This window comes from Panthera tigris, chromosome D4, assembly GCF_018350195.1.
Source record: "Panthera tigris isolate Pti1 chromosome D4, P.tigris_Pti1_mat1.1, whole genome shotgun sequence".
Classification (NCBI taxonomy): domain Eukaryota; kingdom Metazoa; phylum Chordata; class Mammalia; order Carnivora; family Felidae; genus Panthera; species Panthera tigris.
In genome coordinates, this window is record NC_056672.1 from 91161251 (window position 1) to 91188167 (window position 26917).

General features: G+C 63.4%; 1 protein-coding gene across 2 annotated transcripts in view; it reads left to right on the forward strand.

Annotated features, from left to right (window-relative positions):
* COL5A1 (collagen type V alpha 1 chain) overlaps positions 1–26917 on the forward strand; it is a 149360-nt gene that overhangs the window by 45300 nt on the left and 77143 nt on the right. For both annotated transcript variants that reach the window (XM_042965314.1, XM_042965315.1), the window contains exons 5-11: positions 15691–15822; positions 16639–16776; positions 17365–17601; positions 18472–18630; positions 18780–18836; positions 22697–22738; positions 22970–23032. In XM_042965314.1, the coding sequence (XP_042821248.1) occupies positions 15691–15822; positions 16639–16776; positions 17365–17601; positions 18472–18630; positions 18780–18836; positions 22697–22738; positions 22970–23032 (828 nt within the window). The remainder of the gene's footprint in view (positions 1–15690; positions 15823–16638; positions 16777–17364; positions 17602–18471; positions 18631–18779; positions 18837–22696; positions 22739–22969; positions 23033–26917) is intronic.

The window sequence follows — 26917 nt, forward strand, 5'->3', positions numbered from 1 at the left end:
TGTCCCGTGTCCTCTTCCTTCCCCGGGATGTGCCTGTGTCCTGGGACCAGCAGGCAGCCGGGGTCCCGGGGCATTGCTCCTGTCCCCCGAGGTGGAGTGGGTGCCGGGCAGGCCGAGGGCCCACTGTGGGAAGGGGCTGGGGAGCTGTTCTTTCAGAGGAGTGGTGCTGCGGCCTCCCCGTGCAGAGAAAAGTCTTGTTTTCATCCGGGGCTCAGGAACGAGCTTTGCGCGTTTGGAAACACACACAAGAGTGCCAGGGGGAGCGAGTGCGACTGGTAGGAGGTAGGAGTGGTTGTTTCCTTCAGTGGTAGAGCTGGGAGGGAGGCCGGCCAGGTCGGCACTGGCCAGCAAGGCCCCGCGACATCACCCGCCGGCGTGCTCTGCCCTCCCATCGAGCCTGGGCACTCCGGGGACACCGGCACCAGAGAGGCTGCATAACCTGGAGAAGGTCACCCAGCAAAGCTACAGCGCAGCAGGGCCGGCCCCCAGATCTGTTGTTGCCCAGAGTATGTGACAGGACGCTGTCGCAATGCACAGCAGGTGCCACACTCCCAGCAGCCCCTGCGTGTCTTTAGCGACCCGACCAACAGAACTGGGTCCTCAGAAACTGGGTCACGACCTTCCCCAGCCGGGGTGAACCCCCGGTGGCCCCGACGATGCTGGTGGGTGCTTGTTCCCTTGGCCCCACACGGGCCCCGAGGACGTCGGAGTCCCCTGACCTGTGGGGTCTGTGAAACCCCGGAACCTTCCAGGAAGGGCCAGCGCAAACTGGGTTTGCAGGCTGCCCCACCTGCCCAGCACCCTCCCGGCCCCGTCTCTGAACCGTGTGGAGGGCCCAGCATGGCCCTCCCCACCCTCAGCTCAGCTGCTGTTCCAGAAGGAGGGGTCTGGGGGTGGGGCTCAGCAGGGGTCGGGGAGGGCCTCTGTGGTAGGAGGACCCTCGTCTCCAGGAGGGAGGCCCGCCCCAGGGGACAGGGAGCCAGTGAGCTCTGGGCCAGGAGCCAAGTCTGCTTTTAAAGCTGCTGAATGTTTCAAGGGGAAACGAGACCAAACAGGCTGTAAACTGGGGCTTTCTCTGCAAAGCTCCAGGGGCCGGCGGGAGGAAGATGGCATCAGACCCGGGTGACGGTCCTCCCGTCTGTCTGCCTGCCTCTCATTTGGAAAGACCAGCGATTTACCTCATCCCTGATTCCCATTTTCCAGAGGCCTGGCTTTTCCACTGACATGTTCTTTCCTGGAATTCAGCTTTCCTGGGGCAGGAGCGGGGCCTCCGCGGAACAGGGCTTCCCCAGCGATGCCCAGGGTGGCCTGGGATTCCTCCGGGGAGCACAGAGCCACCCTCCCTCCATGCGCGCGGTTGCTGGCCTCGGGATCTCGCCGGGCTTGGCGTCTGAGGCCTGGGTCCACGTGCTGGCTCTCGCTGTCCCAGCCGTGAGCTCTGCAACCGTCCCGTCACCTGCCACAGGGGCGCAGGCGAGGGACCCAGGGCTGGGGAAACCGCAGTCTGGGGGCCTCTGGAGCCGCCAGACTCGCCATGGGGCAGCAAGGGGGGAGTCAGAGAGTGAAGAAATGCCACAGGGACGGCGGGGTGAGCCATTTGCGTAGCCTGGTACTGCTGGAACCGGCAGGGGCCCCCGTGCCCTGTGACCCTGGCGACCGTTTGCAGGCCGCCTGGCCCTGCTGGATCCGAGGCACCTCCCTGACCAGTGCTTTCGGTCATGCCGCTTCTGTCAGCCTCCCCGTGGCGTCGTCGTCTCGACCCAGATGTCTCTGCTGAGCGGAACCACGGACACGTCCTAGGGTGTGCTTTTCCTGTCCTTGGAAGGTGGCCAGGAGGGGCGCACTTGTGGGGCTGGCGGGGCCAAATCCGCGTTGGGTTTCAGACGCCAGGTGGACAGACGCGCACGCGGTGGGAGGGGACCCGCCCAAGGCTCCCGGCTCTGCTGGCGGTTGCCGGTGTCTCCCACCCACGTCCCCACTGGTTGACGGTGTTGAGGGCCCAGTGCCCCTGCCCCCCCCCCCCCCCGCCGTCCACAGTGTCAGGCCCGGCGGGGACCGCGGCTCTGTCCCCCTGCTGCCAGAGCGAGGTCCGGGCCGCCCCAGACATGGCCCCCTGGCCTCTGCACGGAGCCCGAGCTGTGCAACCGTGCGGGCCGCTCTGACTTAGCCCGTCATGACCCCCGACGGGCTAGACCCCAGGGCTAGGTCGAGGGCCTGGGGGAGAGGGCAGCTCAAACCCGGGCTTTCTGACTGCAGATCGCATGTCCTGGACGGGCGTCCAGCAGGTGGAGCCTGGAAGGGACCGGACCCTCCAGCACGTCCGCTCCCGTTCCCGCCTAATCCTTGGGGACCCTCTGGGTTCTTCCTGGGAGCGCCCCCCCCTGCCGTCCGGCTGTGTGAGGGGACAGCCCTGCGCCCCCAGAGGCGGTTCTCGGGCGGACCCCACGGGATGTGGGGGGACATGAACGAGCAAGGTCAGGGCCTCTTGACTGGGTCTTCAGCTCCCCCCACCTCCCAGGGACCTTCCCTGATCCCCGGAAGGGCAGCGGTGTTGGCATCCCCACGAGTCTCCACAGTTTGGTGGCTTAAAAATACAGAAGCTTGTCCTCTCCCGGTTCTGGAGGCCAGAAGTCTGGCCTCACGGTGTCGGCAGGGCTGTGGTCCCTCCAGAGGAGCTTGGTGGGGGTCCCTCCTGCCTCTCCCAGCTCCTGGTGGCCCTGGGGTTCCTTGGCTTCTGGCCACGCCCTTACAGTCTCTGCTTCCATGCGTATACCCCTTTCCCTCTTCTCGTCTGTCTGCTCCTTCTAAGGACGCTTACTGGATTCAGGGCCACCCTAATCCAGGATGGTCTCATCTCGAGAGCCTTAACCTTGTTACATCTGCCAAGACCCTGTTTCCAAGTAAGACCCCGTTGGTTCTGGGGGTTGGATTAACACTTGGAGCTGTCTTTTGGAGTCGCTATTTAGCCCGTTACCCAGACCAGTACGGAAGGGGGTTCGCCCATCAATTCCCGTAGGACCCGTGTGGGTAATGACAAGCTAGTCCCTGGGCGTGGTTTCACACTGAGGCTTTCTTGGGCCGTTGAGTCGTGCCTGGCCAAGGAGGCAGGCTGCTAAGGTTTTCCCGGCTGGAGCGGGTGGTCAGGGGCAGTCCTGTGCGTGGCTCCTGGCTTGTCTGGGCGCCTGACTGGCCAATGAGGACAATGCGCAGGGAGTTTGGGGTACATTTCTGTGTCCAGTTCAGGTCCAGGAGGAGCTGGGCAGCGGGCAGGCGTGGGCCTGGATTCTTGCCTGGTGGCCAGCAGCCTGCAGGCTGGGGGCCCGTGACCAGCTGGGCGGCGGGTGGGGTGGCTGCCTGGCGGAGGCTGGCAGGAGCAAGGGGGCGGTGGGTCTCAGGCTGATGGCCACGCCAAGGGGCTCTCATGTGGGATTGCGCGTCGAGGGGTCAGGGGTGTTCGGGGTGGGGACCGGGCTCTGAGGATGTGCCCCTGAAGCTGGCCTGGGTCATGCCGGCTGCTCTCATGGTCCCTGTTGAGCCAAGCAGCTGGGGCAAGTGTCTCTACCCGGGGGTGGGGGTGGGGGGCGAACTAGGAGGGGTCAGAGAGACCCCGCGGGGTCGGACGGGTCTCGCTTCTGTCCCGCGTTGTGGGACCTGGCATTTGCTGCGGCCTGGCCGGAGAGGCCTTCAGTTTGTTCCGTGGAAACCGCGAGCGCAGGACCCCGTCCGGGCCCAGGGGGCTGATGCAATGTTGGGAGCCCGGCCTGTGGGATGACCTTCTGGTGTGTGGGTCCCTGGGGAGGGTCGGCACCAGGGTTCCAGGGAGCGCATGTCATTTCGCGGTCACCTGTGGTGCTGCCGCGGGTACGGGCTAGGTCACATCAGGGGAGGGGAGGCGCATCGGTGGCTCTCCTGGAGGCGCAGGACATCGCGGCCGATGCTTCTGGACGCAGGTAGCGGGGGGCGGTGGCCCAGGAAGGCCCCCTTGCCCAAGCTGGGGAGCCGCCCGTGTGGGCAGCTGGAGGGCAAGGGGGTCCCGCTGTGTGCGGGGGGTCTTTTTCTTGGCCGCTGCCAGCTGTCGGGGGGCGTGGGGAAGCTTCCGCCTCGCCCCGGCCCCCACGGACCCCGCGCACGGACTCGGGTGGGCCTGGGACCCCAGGGCGGAAGATGGAGCCGCCAGGCTTGTGAGTGGCGAAGGTAATGCCTGACGAAGCCCCCAGCGCTGGGCATCAGTCCGTCTCCAAGGTGTTCTCCGAGGGCCCCAGATGCGGGCGCACGTGTGGCTGTGATCTGTGAGACTCCCCCGACCTCGGCGGTGGGGGGTGAGCTGCTTGTATCCGGACCGTGCCTTCGGAGAAAGAGCCTCCAGTGCCGGAGGGTCCACGCGTGCGCTTGTGGGGTACCCCCTTCCTGAGCGTGTGTCCCAGCCTTAGGGGGACCCCTGGGCTCTGAGAGCCGTGAGGAGCGTTTGTTGGAGGGCGGCGGTGGTTGGCCTCCGAGTCTGCGTCTCCGAGAACGTGGAAAGCCCGTCGCAGACGCATTCCCTGCCCGTGTCACCCCGGACTCGTCTGGAAGCTCTCGGCTCCGGGAGGCACAGGCGCTGGGGGCCTCTGCATCGGAGGAGCCCAGGCACCAGGCCGAGCAAGGAGGCTTGTTCAGAAAACCCGAGGCCCCGAGATGGGGCAGGGGCTGTGCCTCCGAACGTGCTTCCTCTGTTCCGCTTGGAAAAGCAGATGATAGTGACGTCCCTCCCGGCGTCCAGGAAGGTGCCTCCTGCCCTAGCTGCCGGTGGTCTTATCCTGATAATTGCCCTGACGATCCTTCGTAGCAGCCCAGGACACGCGTGGCGTTGGCTCCTCAGCGCTCGCGGGGTACCTAGAGTCCAGAGAAGTAAAGCCACCTGCCCCAGGTCGCACAGACGAGAAGTGCGGGGCCAGACTTTGGGCCCAAGTCTGGACCCTTTTCCTGGATCCGAAGGGCATCCTGATTCTCAGATGACGTTGGGCCTCTGACGTCAGGCTTCCGTCCCTGTCCCTTAGGTCCCTTTAGGCGGCACCGCTGTCTGCTAACTTCCCTCTGGCGGTGACCCTCCAGCCAGCTTTCGTGGCCCCAAGGCCCTGGGTGCCCCACTCAGAGTGACCCTCCTCCTTCCTGCCCCGGCCGTCTCAGGCCCCGGATCTTCCCGGCCTCTCCAGGCGGCATCTGTGCGGCGACGGCCAACCCCACAGTCCGTGCCCTTAACCACGCCCTTGAGCAAGGGCTGGGGGTGACCAGCCGGCAGCCGGGGGTGAGGGTGCATCGGGTGCGGAGTTTTCTCAAGTGCGGGAGCGCCGGGCCCCTGAGCCCCCCTCCCGCCCCCCCCCCCCCAACCTTCGCAGCAGGGATGTGCGTGCTCTGGGTGCAAGTGAGAACCTTCTGACGGCTGTGGACGTGCCGAGGGACCCCGGTTAGGCCTGACTGCCACACATGACCCCAGGTGACTCGGTTGACAGCGTACGACTCAGAAAGGTCTTTGGGGCTGGACCGTGCTCTGGAACCGAGGAAATGAAGTTCATCGGGGGTGAGTGTTTCTGTATTTGGGTTCAAAACAACCAGCTGCACCAGCACGGGGTGGAGAGGCGTGGTGGCGAGGCATTTCCTACGGAGGGCGCGGAGGGGTACGTGCGTGTGCGTGTCCATTAGGGGCCACGGTGTGATGTGCCACCTTAGTACGTTCGGGACAGAGGGCGGGGTGGTCACGGGTGCGGGCCGTGCCCGGTGGAGGCTGAGGTAACGACCTGGGGCCTGAGCCTAGGGTTGGCCAGGCAGGGGGGAGAGAGAGCTGGTGCCCGAGGGTGGAGAGTCTCCTCCAGGGCGTGGGGACGAGCTGGTGGGCGAGCGAGGACCCGAATAGGCTCTGGACCTCGTCTGCCTGGGCCCAGCTCTGAGGCCGCTCCTTCCGGGGTGCGTTCCTTGAGCCCTCGGTGGTGGCTCATGACGACGTCACCTGGGCTGCCCCCCGAGGCAGCATTAAAGCCTGAGGGTGGAGGCTGGAGACGCCCACCCCCTCATCTTTGGGTCCGTCAGCCTCAGGACGGGGGTGCCGGTTGAACGAGTGAGAGCAGAGTGGTGGTGACGGTGGTGGCCCTCGTTCACCTGTCCCGGCCTCACTGGGTTCCAGGCCCGCCGAGTGTCCCGCACAGGCCATCACGCTTCGTCCCGAGCACGCTCCTGCCCGGTGGGGCTCACAGATGAACACGCGGAGGCCCGGAGGGATGAAGCGATCGTGCTTCAGGCCCCGCGGCCGGGGAGGGAAGGACCCAGCGCCCTGGCCACTGCGGCCTGCGCCCTGCGCCTCCCTGCCGCGGTGCCCGGGGTCCACGCTCCTTCTGTGCAGGTTGTCGCAGGGCGCCGCCCGCCGGGCTCGGAGGTCCCCCACGCCCCGTGGTCGGCCCAGTGGCGGCGGGCTCGCTGCCCCCGAGGGTCCGGAAGGGGGAGGACGGGACAGCCTCCCTCGTGGGCTGCCCAGGTGGCGGATGGCTGTGCTGGGGGCCAGATGCCCAGAGCGAGGTGTCCTGGGCCACACGGCTGGTGGGCGAGGGTGTGAGAGCCACGCCCTACAGAGAGTGGTGGGATACGGAGGACGTGGCCCGTCGTCCTGGCCCCTGCCTCTGGTTCTGCCGGCCTGTCGGTCTGGGGACGAGGTGTGCCCTCTCTGAGGTCACCAATCTGACCCTGTGGTCGCTTCGGCCAGTTTCGGCGTCTGACGAGGCTGAGACCTGACCCCCCACCCCGGGCCACCGTGCCCTGGCCTGTCGCGGAGACGTGTGTGTGTGCAGACGGGACCCTAGACACCCTGGAGCAGTACCTGCGGGTGGCAGAGGTGACCATTGGATCGGGACCGGAGGTGGCCACGTAGCGGGGATGGTCACGGATGGGCCACGGGCCAGGCGGCACCTGGGGGCAGCACAGGGAAATATTTCTTTAACACCTGCCCACATAGTGTTAAACTCGCTCTCGGGCTCCACGGGTCCTCCGAAAATCATGGAAAAAATTATCTCGACCTCCTTTGGCTCGGGGCCTGCCTTTTCCATCGTGTGAGTCACGGGTCAGCGGTGTCGCACAGGGTTTTAAATGTGACTTGTTGGGGCCACAAGGGCTCGAACAGGGGCATACGGTGGCCTTTCACGTGTGGTGCCTCCCGGGGCACCGAGGAAGCGGCTCGTGAGGAGGGCCCCCCAGGTTCCCCCGGCCCCTGTGCACGGGTCGGGGTGGTCGGAGTTGGCCAGGGTCCCCGGGGGAGGAGCGCCGGGCCAGGGTAGACGATCGTGGCTGACGCCTGCACGCATGCCTGGTGCTCGCTGTGTGCGTGTGCCTGGTCCCAGTACGTGCTACCCCCTCCTGTTCACAGGGGCCGGGGTGGCCTCCGCTCTCCCGGGGCCCCCCAGGCCCAGCACCGCTTCCCCCGAGGCGAGCAAACCGTGGCTCGGCGCCTCGTGGGTCGGGACGGAAACCCCGGGGTGCCGGCCTCCCTCCCCCGTGCCTGGAGAGCCGCGCTGGGACCCCCGTGGCTGTCCACGCGGCGGGTGGCCGCACCCCGTGGCCCGTGCGGGGCGGTGCCGGTCTGTGGCTGGAGCCCGCGGCCGGCAGCCGGGACGTCGAAGCTTCCCTCCCGGTTTGGCTCCAGGGACAGCCCGCTCGCCGAGCGTTTCGCCGGCAGTCTCGGGCGAGAAGCGTCCGCCTTCTCAAATTATCTGCGTGTCTCCGCTTCCGAACATGAAGGGCTCTGGCTGAAATTCGACTACGCGACCCGCGGGGAGAGCCGAGCGCGTGGCGGGGCCCCCGCGGGGCCTGTTTGGGTTGGACGAGGAGGGCCGTGGCTCAGGCGGTTTTGTTGACAGGAGGGGAGAGAAGCCGGCGCGGGACCGGAGGGAAACATTCAGCCGATTGAGCTGCACGGATGCGCCAGGCGGGGACGTGCCCCCGTTTGGGCAGACTCCGGCTTCCGGCTCCGCGGCCCCCAAGGCCGCAAAGCTCTCCAACGAAAACCCTGCAGTTTCCTCAGCTCCTAAGCAGAAACGCAGCCCGGATAAGACCTCATTATCGCAAAAGCACGACTGGCTCCCTCAGCAAAACGCTCCTGGCTCGGCCGCGGCCAAGGGCAACGCGCGCCCCGCCGCGTCCCAGTGGCTGCCGCCGGCCCGTCCTCGCCAGGAAGCGGGGCCCCTGATTGTCGCCTCGGGGTCGAGGATGCGCAGCGGAGCCCAGCGGCCGTAGCGACCGTCGGGCACCGCGGCCGGAGCTTCTCGGGGCTCGGCACGGCTTTGCTGACCTTGCTGGGTGGGACAGAAGAGAGGCGAATGAGAGCGGAAGACTGGTCCGCACCTGAGCGGGAGTGCAGGGCAGGGTGGGCACTTGTGGGCCGGGGGCCCAGATGGGGACTCGGGGGCAGCGGGTGGTCCCGAGGCCGGGGCGGAGCCACGGTTGTCGTACGAGCGGGACGTTCCACGTGAACTCCGCGGGGGCCGGGCTGCTCTCGGGTGGCAGCTGCAGGGCAGCGACTCCGGAGCCCCCGCTCTGCCCGTGCAAGAGGGACCCCGCCTCTCTGAGCCTCAGTGTGTGCGTCTGCGAAACGGGGGGGAGACAGGAGACACAGGGCGAGTGCACCCACGTGAGCACAGAGGAGCCACGGTGAGGAGGCGGTCATGGGGAGGGGGTCAGGGTCACCAGAGCCCAGGGATCGGGTGGCTGTTGCTGAGGGAGGGGACCGGGGCTTGGGCCCCTTGGTAGGCCAGCTGCCTGGCTGGGGCTGGGCCACACGTGACCCCGTAGGGACCCAGTGAGCGTGGGGGGCATGTCACCCACTGTCAGGCCGTGAGTCCAGGGGCGTGTGCCTCGTGCTCCCAGAGGGGGGCTGGGGGCGGATGGAGGGGCTGCCCCCTCGCTGGGCCCCGCGGACCGAGCCATCGGGCGGAATCGGGGCCGGGGGTTTACCCACTGTGCAGGACTTTGTGGGTTCCCCGGGGGCAAAGTCAGGCAAGGCTCCGTGGAGGGAGAGGGCTTCTCCCGGGGCCGAGGGAGAGCCGGGGCCATGCTGGGCAGGACGGAGGGGGCAGTCCACGCTGGGGTGGGACTGGGGGGCTGGGGGGAGGGGCACGGTGTGAAAAGGCGTCACGCAGGGTCACTCTGGGGGACGGGAAGCCAGGGACTGCAGGGGGAGAACGCAGTGCAGCATGGGAACGCTCCGTGGATTCCGGCCGCTGCTGTTGGGGAGGTGGCCGTGGCTCAACTGTGAGACCTTGGTGGAATGCCATGGGGCGAGGAGTAAGTACACACTGGGTCCTTCTTGGCTCTGGAAAATTCTCGGGTCGCACTGCCTCAGTTTCCCCATCTGTGAGTGGGGGTTGTGGGAAGGCTCAGGAGAGACACGGCCAGGGGGCCCCCAGCAGCAGCCAGGCACTCACAGACCTGGCACTGTGGTCCCCAGAGTGGAAGGACTCCTGGCCTTGGACCCCGGAGCCTTTCCCCCGCTGAGGTCCAGGGGACCCACCCCGCTGACCTCGCGCTCCTCGTCTGTAAAATGAGACGGTTTTACTACACTGGGAGTTTGGACCTTTTTGAAACAACCCCGTACACCCTTTCTTAACAAACATCTGGCGGGGGCAGCCTGGCGTGTCGGCCTTCTCCACGGAACCCCTTTGGAGAGGCCCCAGCTGGGCTGAGCTCCCAGGTCCCCGTCCTGAGGGGGCGGTGAGGGGCAGGGAGGCCGCGGGTGCAGGACGCACGGGGCTCCCAGGAGCGCCCGGCAAAGAGCAGGCACCACGGCACACGTAGTCAGTGCCTTAGAGACACGACCCGGCCGTCGGTTTTAGCTGAGCAACAGGATCGGTTGTTGACGGGGAACACGGAATCATTGGCATGTGAGTCTCTAGGCCTCAGAGGGAGCCCCGCAGCCTGGCAGGTGTCCTTTCCCCGCTCGACCCTCCTGGGGCCAGCAGGCAGTGATGTCCCCTCGCTCTCTCCCAAGGGTCCCCGAGGACGGAAGCTCTCTGTTTCTGTCACCCCGGCCAGAAGGTCACGCAGAGGTCACCTTCTGCGCTTCACGTACACGCGTGTGTCCATGCACACACGTGCCCACGCACGTGCACGCACACACCCCCTCACACGACTCCAGACCTTACAAGCGAGCCATGAATCTTTGAGTTTGGGGGTTGCTAGGCTGCCTCCGGGGAAGGGGGCAGCAGACTTCCAAGGTCAAGGCCAGGCTGGTTGAGGGTTCCTGGTCAGGGTTCCCCCACCTGAGAGGGCAGCTGGATGGGAAAGATCCCGGGGTGCCCTCCATGCTTCCGGAGGGTCAGGGAACCCACCGGCAGCTCTGACCTGTGGCCAGCCTCACGGAGCTGGCGGTCAGCTTCCGAAAGGCCCAGCCTGGCCCCCGAGGGGCTGAGGCTGTGGGCAGCGGGGGCCTCTGATGCAGGCCCCCCAGCATCTCCCGCCAGCAGCTGCCGAGAAAGGCTTCGTCAGGAAGAGGGGGGCACACGGAGTGAATCTCAGGGTTTCCCGTCACAGCAGGCGGCGTGAAAACGCTCTCACAACCGTCACAAAGTCGTGATCGTTCGCGTTACATCTGAAAGACACTACGGACCAGAGCAGGGCCAGTCAAGGGGCAGGCCGGCGCCCAGTCTTTGGGTGGTGGCTGCTGGGAGCTCTGGGTGGAGAAAGATTCTGAGGTTGTGTCTGGTCTCAGCAGGAGTAAGTTCACTGGGGGCCGGGATCTCTGCAAAGGGCACACGGGTATTGGCGCCCTCCCCACCTGAGAAACAAACCGTCACGTGTGCAGGGAAGAGGTCACAGCGGGTTGGAAGGAGCTCTGGATGAGGACCCGGGCCCAGACCTGACCCAGCTTCCGTGAGGCTCAGAGTGTGAGCCTTAACACCCGTGCCTCAGTGTCCCCTTCTCACAGTGGGGCAGGGGATGGGTGGATTCCTGCCCTTTGAGACATGCACCCACAGCACAGAGGGGCACCTTTTTTGGTGTGGAAACCCACTCGGGGGGTTGTGGGCAAACTGGTTTTAACCAAGTGTAGGTGTCTGCGGAGGAGGGCGGGCCCTGGGACCGAAGGGGCCTTCGTGCTCGCAGGGACCCTACGGCGGGGCCCTCTGCTGCAATGTGGGGAGTGGGCAAGGCAGGCAGGGAGCCGGGGTTGGCCGAGGGCCAGGTCGGCACCAACCGTGTGCTCGGATTCCAGAGCCCCGGGCGAGTCTCTAGGAAGCACCCGGCCCCTGCGTCTGTGCGTGGGTATTCGTGCCCTAGCCTTTAGCCTTGCTCCCTGCCTGGTGTCGGGGGGCTGCCCGGACCACCGTGCGGGGCCTGTGAAGCCTGGTTCTGGGCTGGGCGCCCTGGGGTGCAGGGACACGGATGTGCCGGATGTGGCCATGGCCCGAGGACTTGGGCTTCCTGGGGGGGCAGGCCCTTTACCCGACAGCTGTTATCCCCGTGTGCCACTGCGCACGCAAGGGGTGCACCGAAGCCAGCTGCCCCAGCCACCCCCAGAGCCCCCCGAGCCCCCTCTTCCTTACAGAGATTGCATTTGGAGAACATACGTTCAGATGTCAAGCTGCCAGTTGAAGGAAGAAAATGTTTTATTTGAATTGGATGAAAGTCGAACTCGAAGTCCTGTTGCTTAATAAAAGTGTGTGGTTTTGATTCACTGTTCCTGTCACGTGGTTCTCGTCTGCTGGAGAGTTTACAGTGTGGGCCAGGAGCCTCTGACATCCAAAAGGAGAGGGAGAGGCAGAGAGGGACGAAGAGGAGGGAGAGGGAGGGAGAAGGAGCAGGCGGGCAGCTCTGTGAAAGGGGGGACAACTGAACTTGGGGAGGGGAGCCCTCTGCACGGAGACAGGTCAGCTTGGGGGAGTTCTGAGCTCCTTGCTGGTCCTTAGGTTTTTCAAACTGAAGCGGGGAGGGGGGGGGTCACATATTTGGACCCATGTCTCAGGCATCAGGTAGGATGGGCCTCTTCCGGACTCTAGGACTGTCACCCAGTTCTGCCACTGAGTCATTCCCCCTGTGCCCCGTATCTGGGCCAGTTTTCCCACAGAGCCTTCTGGGAGCCAGGGAGGACGCTTAGTGACTTTGAGTCGCACACCCTGCCAGCCTCCCATTGTCCAGCATAGTCCAGGATCCAGCACAGAGGAGGGGTTCACACACCTTTATCAAATGAAGGTCAAGGAGGGCGTGGCTTCCTTGCTTGGGCCCACGGTTTTGACATGTGCCAAATGAGCACCACCTCTTTGGGTCAAGCTCATGGGTACGTGTTCTATTGCTTCACTCATGGCTCTGTCTTCAGGAGCAGAACGTGCCTTTAGTTGGACCATGGGGGGGGGGCGGGTACAGGAACAGGGCTAGTCTCAGGTCTTTAGAAAGGGACAGTGGGATGTAAGAGGCATCAATGACGACCAGATGAATACGCGGTCTGGGTGTGCACGCGATCTTACCCATGGGCATAAGGCAAGTGCAAAGTGTTAGGTAGAGTGTGGACACTGCCAGGCAGTGGTTCTGGGCCACGGCTTCATCCCTGTGTGTGATGCAGGGAGGGGCTGGCACTTAGTAGGTTCTCGATAATTGCTATTGAATGGATGATGGATGGATGGATGTTAGATGGCGGGTGTATGGTGGATAGATGATGGATGGAGGGTAGATGGATGGGTGGATGGGTGGATGGATGGATGATGGATGTAGGGCAGATAGATGGTGGATGGTGGGTGGGTGATGGATGGATATACAGTTGATGAATGATTGATGGATTGGGATAGTGTATAGATAGATAGATGTGCATGCGGCAGGATGGGCTCTGGGCCAAGGAACTCAACACCTGGCACAGCCCCTAATTATTCTTTCTTGGGCACCATCTCTAATGACATAGTTCCAACGTTTGGCATGCTTGTCCATACTCCTTTTCCTCTTTTTGAGCCCAGGCAGGTCGTACAAGTGATTGATATTGTGCAGGCTACATTGAGCTGGCCCCACCTCACCTGCTGTGTGACTGTGGATGCCAGACAGGTGACCTCAGGGCTTTGGGTTTCTCAGCTTCAGATGGGAATTAATAGAACATAATTCATAGGGTTCTTGTGGGCACAAAAAGAGTGACAGCACGCAGTTTCTTTGTCTTGTATCTGACCTATAGTAAACATCACCTGTACGTTAGCCATTAATAAAATCATCATGACATCAGTTTATATCCATCTGGTTGGGACCCGAGGATCTTCTGCCAGGAGGACATCAAATGTTTGATAACATTCATGAGACCTATGGTTCTTGTTCCCTTTTGTTTGTCTGCTGTTGACACGTCTTGATGAGATCAGCATAAAATAGAACTGCATGCTTTTCCTAGCTTGCATGGTGGGACTCTTGGCTGCCATGGCAATGAGCCAGAATGTCAAACGGTGGTTGGCAGCATGGGCTTATCCAGGTGGTAGCATGGGTCTGTTCTTCATTCCCTTCCATAGCTGAATAATATCCCAGTGTATGGACAGGCCACAATTTGTTTATCCATTCATGCGCTGATGGACCTTTGGGTGGTTCCCACCTCTTGGATATTGTGAATAATGCTGTTGTGAGCACGGGTGTCTGTGGACCTATTTGAATACCTATTGCGATACTTTATGGGTGAATTGTTTACATGCCTTGCCTTAGTTCCTAGGATTGGAATCTCTGGGTCATAGGTTATTTTCCTCTTTAAAAATACTCCCCCACCGTAAGGGTAACAGGGAAGGAAGCAGCATATCCTCAAGCCCTCACTATTTAGAGTGGAAGCTACAGCTTGCGTTTATCACCCACAGTTCACAAAAGCTCTGAGAACATGGCTGGTACCTGGCAGGTGCCCAACAGGTGTCTGATAAATGGAAGTGGGTGGGTGGCTGGGCGCATGGGTTAGATGGGTGAATGGGTGGGTGGGTACAAAGGTGCAAGGATGAGTGGGTAGATGGATGGATGGGTGGGTGGGTGGATGGATGGAATGAGTGGGTGGATGGGTAGATGGATGGATGGGTGGGTGGATGGATGGATGGATGGATGGATGGATGGATGGATGGGTGGATAGATGGGTGGATGGGTGGATGAGTGGGTGGATGGGTGGATGGATAGATGGATGGATGGATAGATGGGTGGGTGGGTGGGTGGATGGATGGATGGATGGATGGTTGGGTGAGTGGGTAGATGGGTAGAGGGAAGATGGGTGGATGGATAGATGGGTGGGTGGATGGGTGGATGGGTGGGTGGGTGGATGGATGGATGGATGGATGGATGGATAGATGGGTGGGTGGGTGGTTGGAAGGGTGACTGGCTGGCTGGCTGGCTGGCTGGATAAGTGGGTAGATGGGTAGAGGGAAGATGCGTGGTTGGATAGATGGATGGATGGATGGATAGATGGGTGGGTGGGTAGATGGATGGATGGATGGATGGATGGGTAGATGGGTAGATGGATGGATGGATAGGTGGATGGATGGATGGATGGATGGATGGATGGATGGATGGATGGATGGTTGGATGGAAGAATGAGTGGGTGGATGGGTAGATGGATGGATGGATGGATGGATAGATAGATGGATGGATGGGTAGATGGGTAGATGGATGGATGGGTGGGTGGGTGGATGGATGGATGGATGGATGGATGGATGGATGGATGGATGAGTGGGTGGGTGGATGGGTGGATGGATGGATGGATGGATGGATGGATGGATGGAAGAATGAGTGGGTGGATGGGTAGATGGATGGATGGATGGATGGATAGATGGGTGGGTGGGTAGATGGATGGATGGATGGATGGGTAGATGGGTAGATGGATGGATGGGTGGGTGGATGGATGGATGGATGGGTGGATGGATGGATGGATGGATGGATGGATGGATGGATGGATGGAAGAATGAGTGGGTGGATGGGTGGATGGATGGGTGGATGGATGGATGGATGGATGGATGGATGGAAGAATGAGTGGGTGGATGGGTGGATGGATGGGTGGATGGATGGATGGATGGATGGATGGAAGAATGAGTGGGTGGATGGGTAGATGGATGGGTGGATGGAAGAATGAGTGGGTGGATGGGTGGATGGATGGATGGATGGATGGATGGATGGATGGATGGATGGAAGAATGAGTGGGTGGATGGATGGATGGATGGATGGAAGAATGAGTGGGTGGGTGGGTGGATGGATGGATGGATGGATGGATTGATGGGTAGATGGGTGTCTGATATGGGTAGATGGATAGAAGAATGAGTGGGTGGGTGGGTAGATGGATGGATGGGTGGGTGGATGAATGGATGGATGGATGGATGGATGGATGGATGGATGGATGGATGAGTGGGTGGGTGGATGGGTGGATGGGTGGGTGGATGGATGGATGGATGGATGGATGGATGGATGGATGGATGGATGGAAGAATGAGTGGGTGGATGGGTAGATGGATGGATGGATGGATAGATGGGTGGATGGATGGGTGGGTGGATGGATTAGATGCATGGTTGGATGGGCTGGCCATCCTAGCTTGAGTGGTGATTCAAGGGTACCTCCCTGAAAGGAAGGCTGGTCCTGAAGACAAGCTCCTCCCAAGATTTGTCTGGGCTGCTCACCACCTCAGGGCATCAGGCTGGCCTCCCGGATCCCCATGTGAGTCCCCAGTGCGCCACTTATTCAAGGGCTTTTGTCCTTTTCCAGGGTGACATCCAGCAGCTGCTCTTTGTCTCCGACCATCGGGCGGCTTACGATCACTGTGAGCACTACAGCCCAGACTGTGACACCGCGGTCCCCGACACCCCGCAGTCACAGGATCCCAACCCGGATGAATATGTGAGTTGGCCCCGTTGGTTCATGGCAGGGCTGTAGGCAGGCCCCTTGGTGGGGGGCAGGGCAGGCAGGCCGGCAGGGGTGGAGGGACACAAAAGCCGGGGGACCAGTGTTCAAAATAAACCCACTGGGCGAGAGTCAGAGGCTCGTGGTCTGTGGAATCCTCCTCACCCACCCGCCCCGCGTTGGCAGCACCTTGCTTAAGCCCACTTGGCGTTCTCCCCACCTTTTCCGAGTAGAGATCCTCCCAACTCCTGGTCACGGGTGACTCACGTCTTCTGTCATGTTCAACCTGCTCTCATTAGTCCTCTGGCCTCCTTCTGTGGCGACCAGTCAGAAGAGGAAGGGTGTCCCTCGTGAGGCCGAGGTCCCATGGCCCAGGCAGGTCTTTGAGGCCTTCTGGCTGGACTCCTTCCCCAGTTTTGAGGGTGACACCTTCCCTGTCGCTATGGTTTGGGGCCTCAGCAGAGGGCAGGGGATCCTGAGTGACAGCAGCGTTGTCACAAGACGCCACAGTTTGACCAGCTGTCCAGGCCCTTGGTCCCAAAGCGTCAGCACGTCTGTACCTTTTAGGACTCGACTTTCTTTGAAGGGGACCTGGGGCCCCCGTGTCCTCCCTTGTGCTTCTCACGGGGCTGACTCTGCTGTCCAAGGAGCTGGAGGGGGCGGAAGCTGGTTCGGGGCCGCAGGCGGGTTCGCACCCGGAGTGGGGCACGACTCTCCGGTGCCCGCTGTTCCTGGCTGAACCTGGATGGTGAGGAGAGCAGCGTGGCTCCTCGTGGGGCCCGCCTTCCTCACACGGCCCCAATTTTCTCTCAGTACCCAGAAGGAGAAGGGGAAGGTGATGCGTACTACTACGAGTACCCCTACTACGAGGACACAGAGGACCCGGGCAAGGAGCCCGCCCCCACCAACAAGCCCGTGGAAGCTGCTAGAGAGACCACAGAGATTGCCGAGGTCTGGGCGCTGCGGGCCACGGGGCCCTGGGGGGCGGGAGGGCACCGTGGCCACCGGAAGGTGGCGGGTGGACGCTCGGCAGGGGACCAGTGGCCGGGTGACTGAGTGACCTTCTGTGCATTGTGCTGCGGGGGAGGCTGGGCAGAGGGCTTTCCACCATGGCGTGTGGACAGCAGACAGAGGTGTGAAGGGGCACGTTGCTTTGAGTCTGGCGTCTTCCTTTTAAAGCCGGAGATACAGGGGCACCTGGGTGGCCAGTGGGGTGGGCATCCGACTCTTGGTTTCGGTTCAGGTTATGATCTCGGGGCTTCGTGGGTTCAAGCCCCGCATTGGGCTCCGTGCTGGCAGCGTGGAGCCTGCTTGGGATTCTCTCTCTCCCTGTCTCTCTGCCCCTCCCCTGCTGTCTTTCTCCCTCTCTCTCTCTCTCTCTGTCTCTCTCTCAAAAGAAATAAACTTAAAAAAAAAAAACGTTTAAACCTGGAGATACAGTTTGCCCTTCTCAAGTGCAGGATCAGGGGTTTTAGGCCACGGACGGCGCTCCCCTGGGCCCCCTGCCTCCCTGACTCCCGCTCCGTTCCCCGCTCTCAGGAGCAGACCACAGCCCCCACGGCAGCCCCCTCAGTGCCCGACACCAGCGAGGGGGCCGGGAAGGAGGACGACCCCGGCTTCGGGGTCTATGACTACATGCCCAGCGAGGACTACTACACGCCCGCCCCGTATGAGGACCTGAACTACGAGGGCTTCGAGAATCCCGACCTGCCCCCTGATCACGGCGCAGGGGCCGAGGTTCCCACCAGCACGACCAGCACGGCCAACGCCTCCAATGTAATTGCTTCCCTTGCAAGCGGGCCTGGTGCAGGGGGGAGGGAGGGGGGGCTGGATGAGGGCTCGGGGCTCCCTCTTTCCTCCGCTTCTGACCTCGGGGGTCCCGGACTGGCTCCCTGCTCCCCGGCCTCCGGGTTAGGGGCCCCTGACGTGCTGAGCCTGTGACACCATCGTCTGTTTTTATCTGCAGATGGGCGGAATGAGCCCCGTCTGCCTGGTATCTTGGGGTTCCCGTGGGGACGGATGGGGATGTGCGTGCTTGCAGCGTCCCTCTCTGGGGCCTGAGGGGGCCGGGCAGGGCAGGAGCATGAGCTGGGGGTCTGGACCAGGAGGAGGCACGAGGGCAGGTGGTGCCGGCTGCCACCGAGGGCTTTCCCGCCGGGCAGACCGGGCTTGAGGCCTGTCCGCTGACCCTGGGCGGTTTCGTTGCCTCCCGATCCCTGTCCTCATTCAGGAGGTGGCACGACGGGTCCAGGCGCTGTAGGCGAGTTGTAGGGTCGGGGGCCGGTGCGGGGGGGATGTTAAGTGCACAGTAAGTGCATTGCATGGAGCCTGAGTCTTGACGGCCTTGAGCAGATGCCTGCGTTCTGAGGGGTCCAAACCCCCCCGTCCATGGGATGGGATGGGAGGCATGTTACCCCCAGACCGCGAGGCCCTGGGGCGGAGCCCCCAACACCACCCGCCTCCCCACGGCGTGCCGATCCCGGTGCGGCCTTAGCTTGCCACGGGTGCTGTGGGGCTTGGGGTGGCGTTTCCCTGTGGTGGGAGGAGAGGATGTGTGACTTGCCTGCCCCAGCACGTTCGACCGAGCTCCTGGGAGGCCCCTGTCCCTGCCGTCCTCCGGTGACCCCCGCTTCCCCTCCCTCCCAGCCTGCTCCGCCTCCGGAAGATGACTTGGAAGGCGAGTTTACGGAAGAAACCATCAGGAACCTGGACGAGACCTACTACGACCCCTACTACGACCCCACGGTGTCCCCGTCGGAGATAGGGCCGGGCATGCCCGCCAACCAGGACACCATCTACGAAGGGGTGAGGGCTGCGGGGCTGAGGGGCTCCTTCCCGCCCGCAGCTTCGGGGCTGGGGCCGGCCGGCCGTGAGCCATTGGGATCCCGTGAGGTCGGGCCTCCCTTTCCCTTCTCTGCCTCATTCTCTGCCCCCCCTGTGTTCCGTGAACCCAGATCGAAGGACCCCGAGGAGAGAAGGGCCAGAAGGGAGAGCCTGCCATCATCGAACCAGTAAGGACGCTTTCTCGTCCCCTCTCTGAAGTCGGTGGGGGTGGTGGGTCGTGTGGATCATGCAGGACACGGCCCGACCCACGGGGCCCCTCGTGGACGCCTCATGTGCTTGGGGCGGAAGCTGGAGGAAAGGGCCTCAGGCGGGGGAATGTTCTAGACCTTGACCGAGGAGCCTGGGATTCCAGCTGGCGAGACCTCTGCGCTGAGCACGTGCGGTCTGAGCGCCTCACTCCATGCCAGCCTCCAGCACCTTGAGGAGAGGGACTCAGAACCCGTGGGGAGGAGGGAAGCCGCTGGAGGGGTCAGGGGATTGACGGGGCCCCTCGGGCCGGGCCGGGCAGTGCAGGGGTTCAGCCACGGACTCTGCCGCTCCAAGGCCGGCACTGCCACCGCCTGGGGTCAGCTTGTGGCAACTGGTGAAGCCGCGTGCAGGGACTTTGATGAACTTTGCTCTACCAGGCTGGGGTCACGGGCAGCAAGTACAGGGCTGTGATGGAATGAGGGGCTGGGGGGGGGGGTCCCGGGGGCGCAGCGGCCGCTCCCTGCTGCCGGGTCCTCTGCCGGGGGCACCAGGGGCCCCCCGGTGGTCTGAGAGCTGCCGAGCTCAGGCCCTGACCCCTGGGCGGATAGGCCGCCACGTGGTCAGCCTGCTGGGGCGGGCCCTGCGGCCGCGTGTGGTGGCCACGGCGGTGTGGGCCGGGCAGCGGCCGTGGACACGACAACGGGGAGGGGCTGGCCGAGGTCCACCCTGCCACGTCGTCCGTGTGCCGGAGGGGAGGGGAAGGCCGATGTCCTGCACCGAGGCTGGTCACAAGGGGGAGCTGGGCTAAGGCTTTTGCCGCCAGAACGTGGTTCCCGGTGGCTGGGCCTGGGACGGGACGTCGGGGCTCCCAGGGCCTCACGACCTCGGATTCCTGGGACGGGGAGTTTTGTGGCCTCTCTCCTCTGGTGCTTTTAGAACCTCAACCACTGGTCTCCCCCAGAAGGACCCGAAGCCCCGTGGCTAGGGCAGGCGGGACGTGGCCCGTCTCTGGGGTGGAGCCCCCAGCGGGCAATTAGGGCAGAGCCCTCCGGCTTGGCTCCCTGCCCGGCCTGCGGAAGCAGCTGGATGATGGCAAAGGCCGTCCCCCGGGGCTGTGTGTTTTCCCTCCGGGCCTGCCCCGGGGATGGGGCCTGTCCGTCCCACTGGGCCGTGGCCGCTGGACGCACATGCTTTTCTCAGGCTGACAACACCCTCTTCCGGTACCCCCTGTGGGTCCAAGGAGGGCTTATCTGGGGGTGGGGGGTGGCGGTGCAGGGGAAGGTGCGGAGGTGCACCAGTGCCAGGCGGCCTCCTGCTCAGCAACACGAAAGATCCCGACACCAGGCCCAGGGGAAAGGTGGGCTGGGGGGAGCGCAGTGCCGTGGGTGGCCTGGGTGGGGGCTCCCCAAGAGGACAGTGGGTTTGCCGCGGTCATTACGGGCCGCCCCGGCCAGAGGTGAGCCAGCAGCGTCGCTGAGCTGATCTCACTGACTGCACATGTGCCCAGACAGTCTGGTCCCCGAGTGCATCCGCTCTTGACTTGGGGTGCCTTTTGTGGGGTCCGCATGGCCTCGGAGGCAGGCAGGCTGTCCTGCCTGGGAAGAACGTGGGGCCCCAGGGCAGGTAGGTGCCTGGGCTCCGGGGAGGCCTGGGGAGAGGCCAGGCTGGTACCTTCTGGGTGAGCTTCCTGTCTGCTCGCAGCTGCCAGATGGGTCGCCTGGCGGTGAGCTGCTGGGGGGCGGGGGTGCAGAGGAGGGGCTGACAGAGGGGAGATGGTCCCACACAGACAGCGTGTCTACGCAAAGTGAGGGAAACCGAGGCATCTGGGCACAATTAGGGGAGGGCTCCCTCCTCTGGCCCCAGCGCTGTGTCCTTCCCAGTCCCCAGTCGGTTCCACGTGTCCACAGGGGCCTCGCCGGTCCCCCAGGGACACTGTGTAAACAGTCACAGTTTCTCAACCCGGAGATGCTCTCAAAGTCTTAGCTCTGTAAACAGATGGCCGAGTCCTGGGAGCCGGCCGACGTGGGTCTCACAGCTGACCGCTGACCGCAGAGGGCGGGGTGGCCCCTGTTTCCGCTCTCCCCGCCCTGCCCCAGCGCCCTGCCTCTGGGGAGGTGGACTCATGTCACAGGGGCTCTTGGAACCAGCTCCCTGGCTCCCTCCAAGCCAGGGACACGGCCGCCGTTTCCCCTCGGATCCACACGTTCCGGCGGGGTCGGGGGCCCCTTGAAAGGCAGAAATCCTCTCAGCTCAGGGGACTCCGGTTTATCGGCTCCCGGCTGGCCTGGGCCTCCAGGGACCAGTCCCCAGACTCCGTGTCCTGTGTTACCCGGTGGACGTCCCTCGGAGGCTCTGTTCTGTGCTGTGTAAGGGGGGGGACGCCCCCGCACTCAGAGTTGTCCTGAGCCGGGCGGAGGCTGAGCCCGTCACTCGCGGGGACTCTCCCTGCCGAATTCTGAGACCGGTGCCTGCACCCTGGTGGGGCGCGGACCCGGCTAGGGCCCCGCAGGAAGGCCACTGCTCTCCCCCATCCATGAAGCCTTCCTCGTTCCCTGGTGGGCAGTCTGGGCTCCCTGTGCTGGGCCCCTTCGCCCCGGCCTGCGGCCTCCTTCCCCGCCCAGGCTCCCGTGAGATCTGTGGCCAGCAGCACCCCAGCTCCCCAAGAACAACGGCCGGCGTGTCTGGGAAGACGGCTGTGGGCCCCGGGCCCCGCCGGGGCCAGAGGTCTCTCGCTTGACCCCAGCCCGGTTTCTGAGCCTTCTCAGCTGCCTTTGTCAGAGGAGGAAATTCGAAAGCTATTTGGATGAACTGCCTGTGTATATCTCAAGCACAAATAGTCCTCTGAGCGCACATCTGTGTAAACACGTGTTGGCAGTGACCGGGGAGCCCCGGCGGGGAGGCTGGGGGGTCGGAGGACCTCGCCTGCGCGGGTCTGCGAGCCTCGGCGGGGCGTGCCCCGTCCTCCCCCTGGGAGACCCGCCCCCCCCCCCCCCAGGTCTCTCAAGGCCACTGGTCACCGTGGAAGCAGAGTCCCGGCACAGAGGCACATGCCACCTCCCGGGGTGGGGAAGCAGTCCGCACTCTCTTTGGTCTGGGGGAGCAGGGGCGCAAGGTCTGCCCCGGGGGGCCAGGGACATCCGGCTCCCTGACCCTTGTCCCGGCAGTCTCAAGAATCAGCGGGGGGGGGCGTGGCTGTGTGTGTCGCCGGCCCCCCGAGTGTGGCTGAAGCCTGCTGGTCCCGGGACCCCCAGATACTATGCCCGCTGTGTTCTCACAGGGGGCAGGAGACCTCCTCCCGCAGGGGGCAGGAGATCCCTTCCCTCTTACAAGGCTGTGCACTGCCTCGGAGCCCCCTGGAGTGGGAAGAGACACAGAGACACAGAGGGAGTTGGGGCTGCCTGGCCCGGGCATTGACAGCTCTCCCTCGTCCTGCAGGAGAGGGTCCTGCCCTGGGAAGGGGCTGAAAGCAGATGCCCAGGAGTGGGGGGCACGACCTGGGCCAGGGAGCTCTGTCTTCTGACTCCCTCTGCTACGCATCGGGCCTCTCTGGGGCCCAGGCTGACGGGGGCGGGGGGCAGGAGGCCTTGTCCCCACTTGGCCGTAAAGGCCGTCAGGCAGGGGGCCTAGCGGCAGGGTGAGAGGCTTGGGAAGAAGGCGGCTGCGGGTCCCACGGTCTTGGCCACGTCCCCTCCTTGCTCTGGGCCCCTGGTGGGCATGCACTCCAAGGCCCAGGTCTGTGACCCTCACGGGGTCACCCTGCCGGGGGTCCGGACCCGTGCTGCGATCTCAGGAGAGACGGGGTCCTGGGGTCTCAGACGCTGTCTCCTGTCTTTTCCAGGGCATGCTTATGGAGGGGCCGCCGGGCCCCGAAGGCCCCGCAGTGAGTGTCGTGTTTAATTTCCCGGGCCTGTGGGAGGTGCTTGGGGGTGCGGGGTCAGTGGCACCCCTTGAAGGTCCTGGATGGAAAAGAGGGGGCACCCACCTCTGCAGACTGCCCGGGGCCCAGCGCTGCCCTGGCCCACCCCCACCCTCCCCTGAAGCAAGGCGGGAATGGGGTGTTGCCCTGCGACTGTATCTTTGAATTCTGTCCTGATTTTGGTTTTAATTCCAGGGTCTCCCAGGACCTCCGGGAACGATGGGACCCACTGGCCAAGTGGGTGACCCTGGAGAAAGGGTAAGGGGTGACTCCGCTCCTTGGGACCACACGCTCTGTGGGCTTGTCCGTGTGCCTTTCCGCTCTGTGGCTGGCCTTGTCCTCACATGTGCACGGGTATATCGGCTTTCTTCTCCAAACTGCCCCTGGCCCCCTCACCCCTCCCGCCACCCCCTCATTGCGTCCGTCTTCGGAAATTTAGGGAGCTCGAGTGCTGCCCAGCCCCGAGCCTGGGGCAGATGGCACCTGCAAGGGCAAGAGTGTGCCAGGCCTGAGTCCCACTGAGGCTGCTGTGACCAGCTCACAGAGGGCCCTGTGGCCTGCGATGTCAGGCTGTCCACGTGTTGTCCACGTCACTTGGGATTGGGACCTACATCCGTCCTTCCTTAGTATGTGAGCTTCTTGGGCCTTGATTTCCCCGCACTCTGTCTTCCTTGTTGGAAATCAAGCTACTGAATAGGAGGGCTTGCCCCGGGTCAAAGGGACTCGTTCCAGGGTCTTCCTCGGTCAAAGGAACATTTCCTAGGATCCTCCCCAGTCACAGGGACCCGTCCAGGAGTACCCCCCCTCCCCCGCCCCCAGTCCAAGGGACATGTCCTTCCCCCCTGCTCTCCCCCCTCCTCCGTCAAAGGGATGTATCCTGAGGTCCCCAGAGCAAAGGGACGTGTCCCCAGGTCGCTGCCCTTGAGGTGAAGGCTGAGCCACAATTTCTCTCTGACACCTAGTGGAGTTTTGGGGTACTGCGGCCATGGGGTTCTTGCCCGGCTTGTCTCCTTTCTTCTTTCTGGTCCCGTGAATATCGACGTGGGCACAGATAGTTATCAGGTGGCCAGGTTGTGGACGGGAGAAACCAGGAGCGTGTGTGTGTCCTGATGGATGGCTGTCCCCAGGGCCCGGCACACCGCCCAGAGAGTGTGGACCTGACGCGCAGGGAGGGTGCGTGGACGGGGCCCGGTGGCTGCGTCTGGTCGTGTGGAGGGGCGGCTAGGGTCTGCTTCCGAGGCCACGCGGCAGGAAGTCCGTGGGGGTCTGGCGGTCAGGCTCTGGAGCGGTGCCGGGCATGTGGGGGGGTGCCCGCCGACAGAGCAGGTGAGCCCTGACCGAGGGGGTTCGGGTTAGCCGCGTTCTGTGTGGCAGGGTGGCCTCTGAGGACCGATCGCATGGGCACCAAACAAGATGGCGGCTGGTGGCCTTCGCACGCCTCCCGGCCTCGCCGCGTGCGGCCCCTCCTCTCTGCCACACGGCACGACTCCAGACATGGGGCCACTGCTCTGCCCTGGCCGCGGGACCAGACCATAGGGTTCTGCTGTCCCTCCCCCAGCTCGCTCTGGGGGCCCTTTCCCCAAAGATCTGTATGACCAACTGCCCCCACGGGGGCCGTCGTGAGACGGACCCACAAGCGTGCCTGAGCCCAGACGTCAGTGAGGGGGGACCACACGGCGTGGCGGGTGCTGTCGTCTCCGTTAGATGCAGGACGGGACGCTATCCACCGGGTGCACGGGTACTGATGGACCTTGGTCAGCCTCGGTGTTGCTGCGAGTGTCCGTCCCTCCACCCGCCACCTGCCCATCACCCAGTTCTACGCGCTGTCTGGCACTGAGGACTCCTCCCCACTTGGCCCCTGCCTTTGGGCCGAACCGGCTCGGTGCCAGGGGTGGGTGGTCTCGTTGGTGACTGGTGCTCCGTGCCTGACCCAGCGGCTCTGTTAGAGGAGCCAAGGCCGCTGCCAGTGGGATGTCGTTGGTTTAAGCAACTGGTGTCTCTAAATTCAAGCCAGGATCCAGGAGCACGGGGCCTGGGGATGGGGTCGGCAGAGGGACCCGCTCCTCTGAAGCATGCTGTCCTTGGAGTCAGAGGGAAATCTGCAGCCCACTCGGCCTCCCCAGTTCCTTTCCAAGTGGGGAGGGGGAGCCGATTCCAGGAGCTGAGCACTGCCCACCCTCTGGGCCCTGCGTAAGCCGTCATTGTCTAAGGAGTTGTCCCTGCTCAAAGCTCAGCATCCTCTCTGTGCCCACGTCTCCCGGATACGCAGCTGATCAGCTGGCAAAGAACACTGGATGCAGAGTCGGGATCCTACCCTGCCACCTGCCAGCAGGGAGAACTCAGAATCCCTGTGTAGAATGAAAAAATTTCCCTCCATCCTCTTATGTTTGGTGATGGGGGCCTATAAATTAAACGGACAAAAAGACGGCATCGATAGGAGAACAGGCACACGCTTTTATTACTGTTTTAGGTTTTACACGTACAGGGACTTGAGGGCTTCTGTACCATTTCGACCAAGGGCGATAAATTGTGGGAAAGTGACTAGGAAACATACAGGGAAACGAATGGAAGGTCAGGGTCGTTTTAGTAAGATCTGCTTGTGCAGCCTTTTCTCAGTGCCTGCGCTCGGTCTCCCGGTCTCCAGTGATCAGGAGCGTCCTCATCCTGGTACAGGTCGGGGTGGTAGGTAATTCGTGCCATCTGTCCAGAGGGAAACTTACGCACTCCTTTAAGGCAGGTGAGGGGAGGGCAGAGAACTTTTGCTGATTCTCGGTTACTGTCAGCTCGATATCGTCCTCAGAGCAAAGTGGCACGTTTTGGGGTGGCACGTTCTGATCCCCTATCTGCTTGGCCCCATTTGCTTGTCTGGACGTGACAGGTTTTCACTGGGTGATCTGGAAGGATCCTCCCCTCCCTCCCACTCCAGTTCCACCATCCTGGGGTTCTGTAGCCTTTCCTGTTACCAATTATTGATTACTTCCTATGTGGCCTGGACTAGTCGAGCCTGTCTTCCTAACTGGGTGGCTGTCAGCTCCTCCGAGCTGCTGTTGCGCTTGGGCGGTGTCAGAGGGGAGAAGGGGCCTGAGCCATCACCCCGTCCAGCGCCTCTTGGTGACAGACGGCCAGGCCCGGGTGGGCCGAGGGAAAGCTTGTGAAAGCCACGAGGCGGAGGCAAGGCAGGGGCGGGCTTGATCTGGGCCAGCTGTCCTGGTCCCTACTTCATCCTCAGGCTCAGAGGGAAACGAGGGACAAGAAAGCCGGGTGTCCCGAGGGCCCTGTGGATCCCACACGGGGCTGAGCACTCCCAGGGAGCCCGGATCCCACATGCAGGTTTCCTCTCAGGACCCTTCATGTCCAGAACGGAGGCCCTTTCCCACGGGGGCACCTCCCTCCCTGCAGAATCGGATGCACTCAGTGCCCCCGGCAGGGTCACCCCCCCCCCCCGCCCTTCCTTATCTTTCAAGGGTCGGGCTTTCCCGTGGGATTTTGCTTGGATGTGTTTTCTGTGCCTTACAAGGTTCGTAAGCCCTGCCCTAAGGAACAGCGGTCGGTACCGCCTCCCCCACGAGAGAGTGTCCATCACGGGTGCCGTGTGGGGTCCCAAGTACCACCCTGGGGACTGCACCCCACTGTGCCACCGCTTTCCCCCTGGGTGGGCAGGATTTACGCCCAGCGCCGGGGGAATGGACCCAGGCTGGGTCCCTGGCACCTGACAGGCAGGTTCCGTTGCGGATTGTATGAGGCTGTGTGACTGAGTGAGGCTGGCAGGGCAGGTCTGTTCTCTCCCGCCTCCTGGGGCAGCCATGCGGATCTGTTCTCTCCCAGTGCTCCTAAGCGTCTTCCGTGGAGCCACCATTCAACCCACCACACCTGGTTATTCACAAATTCCCCACGGCCGGTGTCTCTGCACGTGGACACAGGACGCGGTCACAGACGGGCGTGGGCCTCCCTCGCCGCTCCCTCCCCGGAGGGCACTGAGCGCATCCGATTCTGCAGGGAGGGAGGTGCTCCCGTGGGAAAGGGCCTCCGTTCTGGACGTGAAGGTGTCCCATAAGCCGCAGGGCCTCGAGCCACGGTGGCACGGCCCTGCCCTGGGCGTGGCGGGCCATTGTCCTGCTGTGGCTTGAACATTCCCCCTCTGTG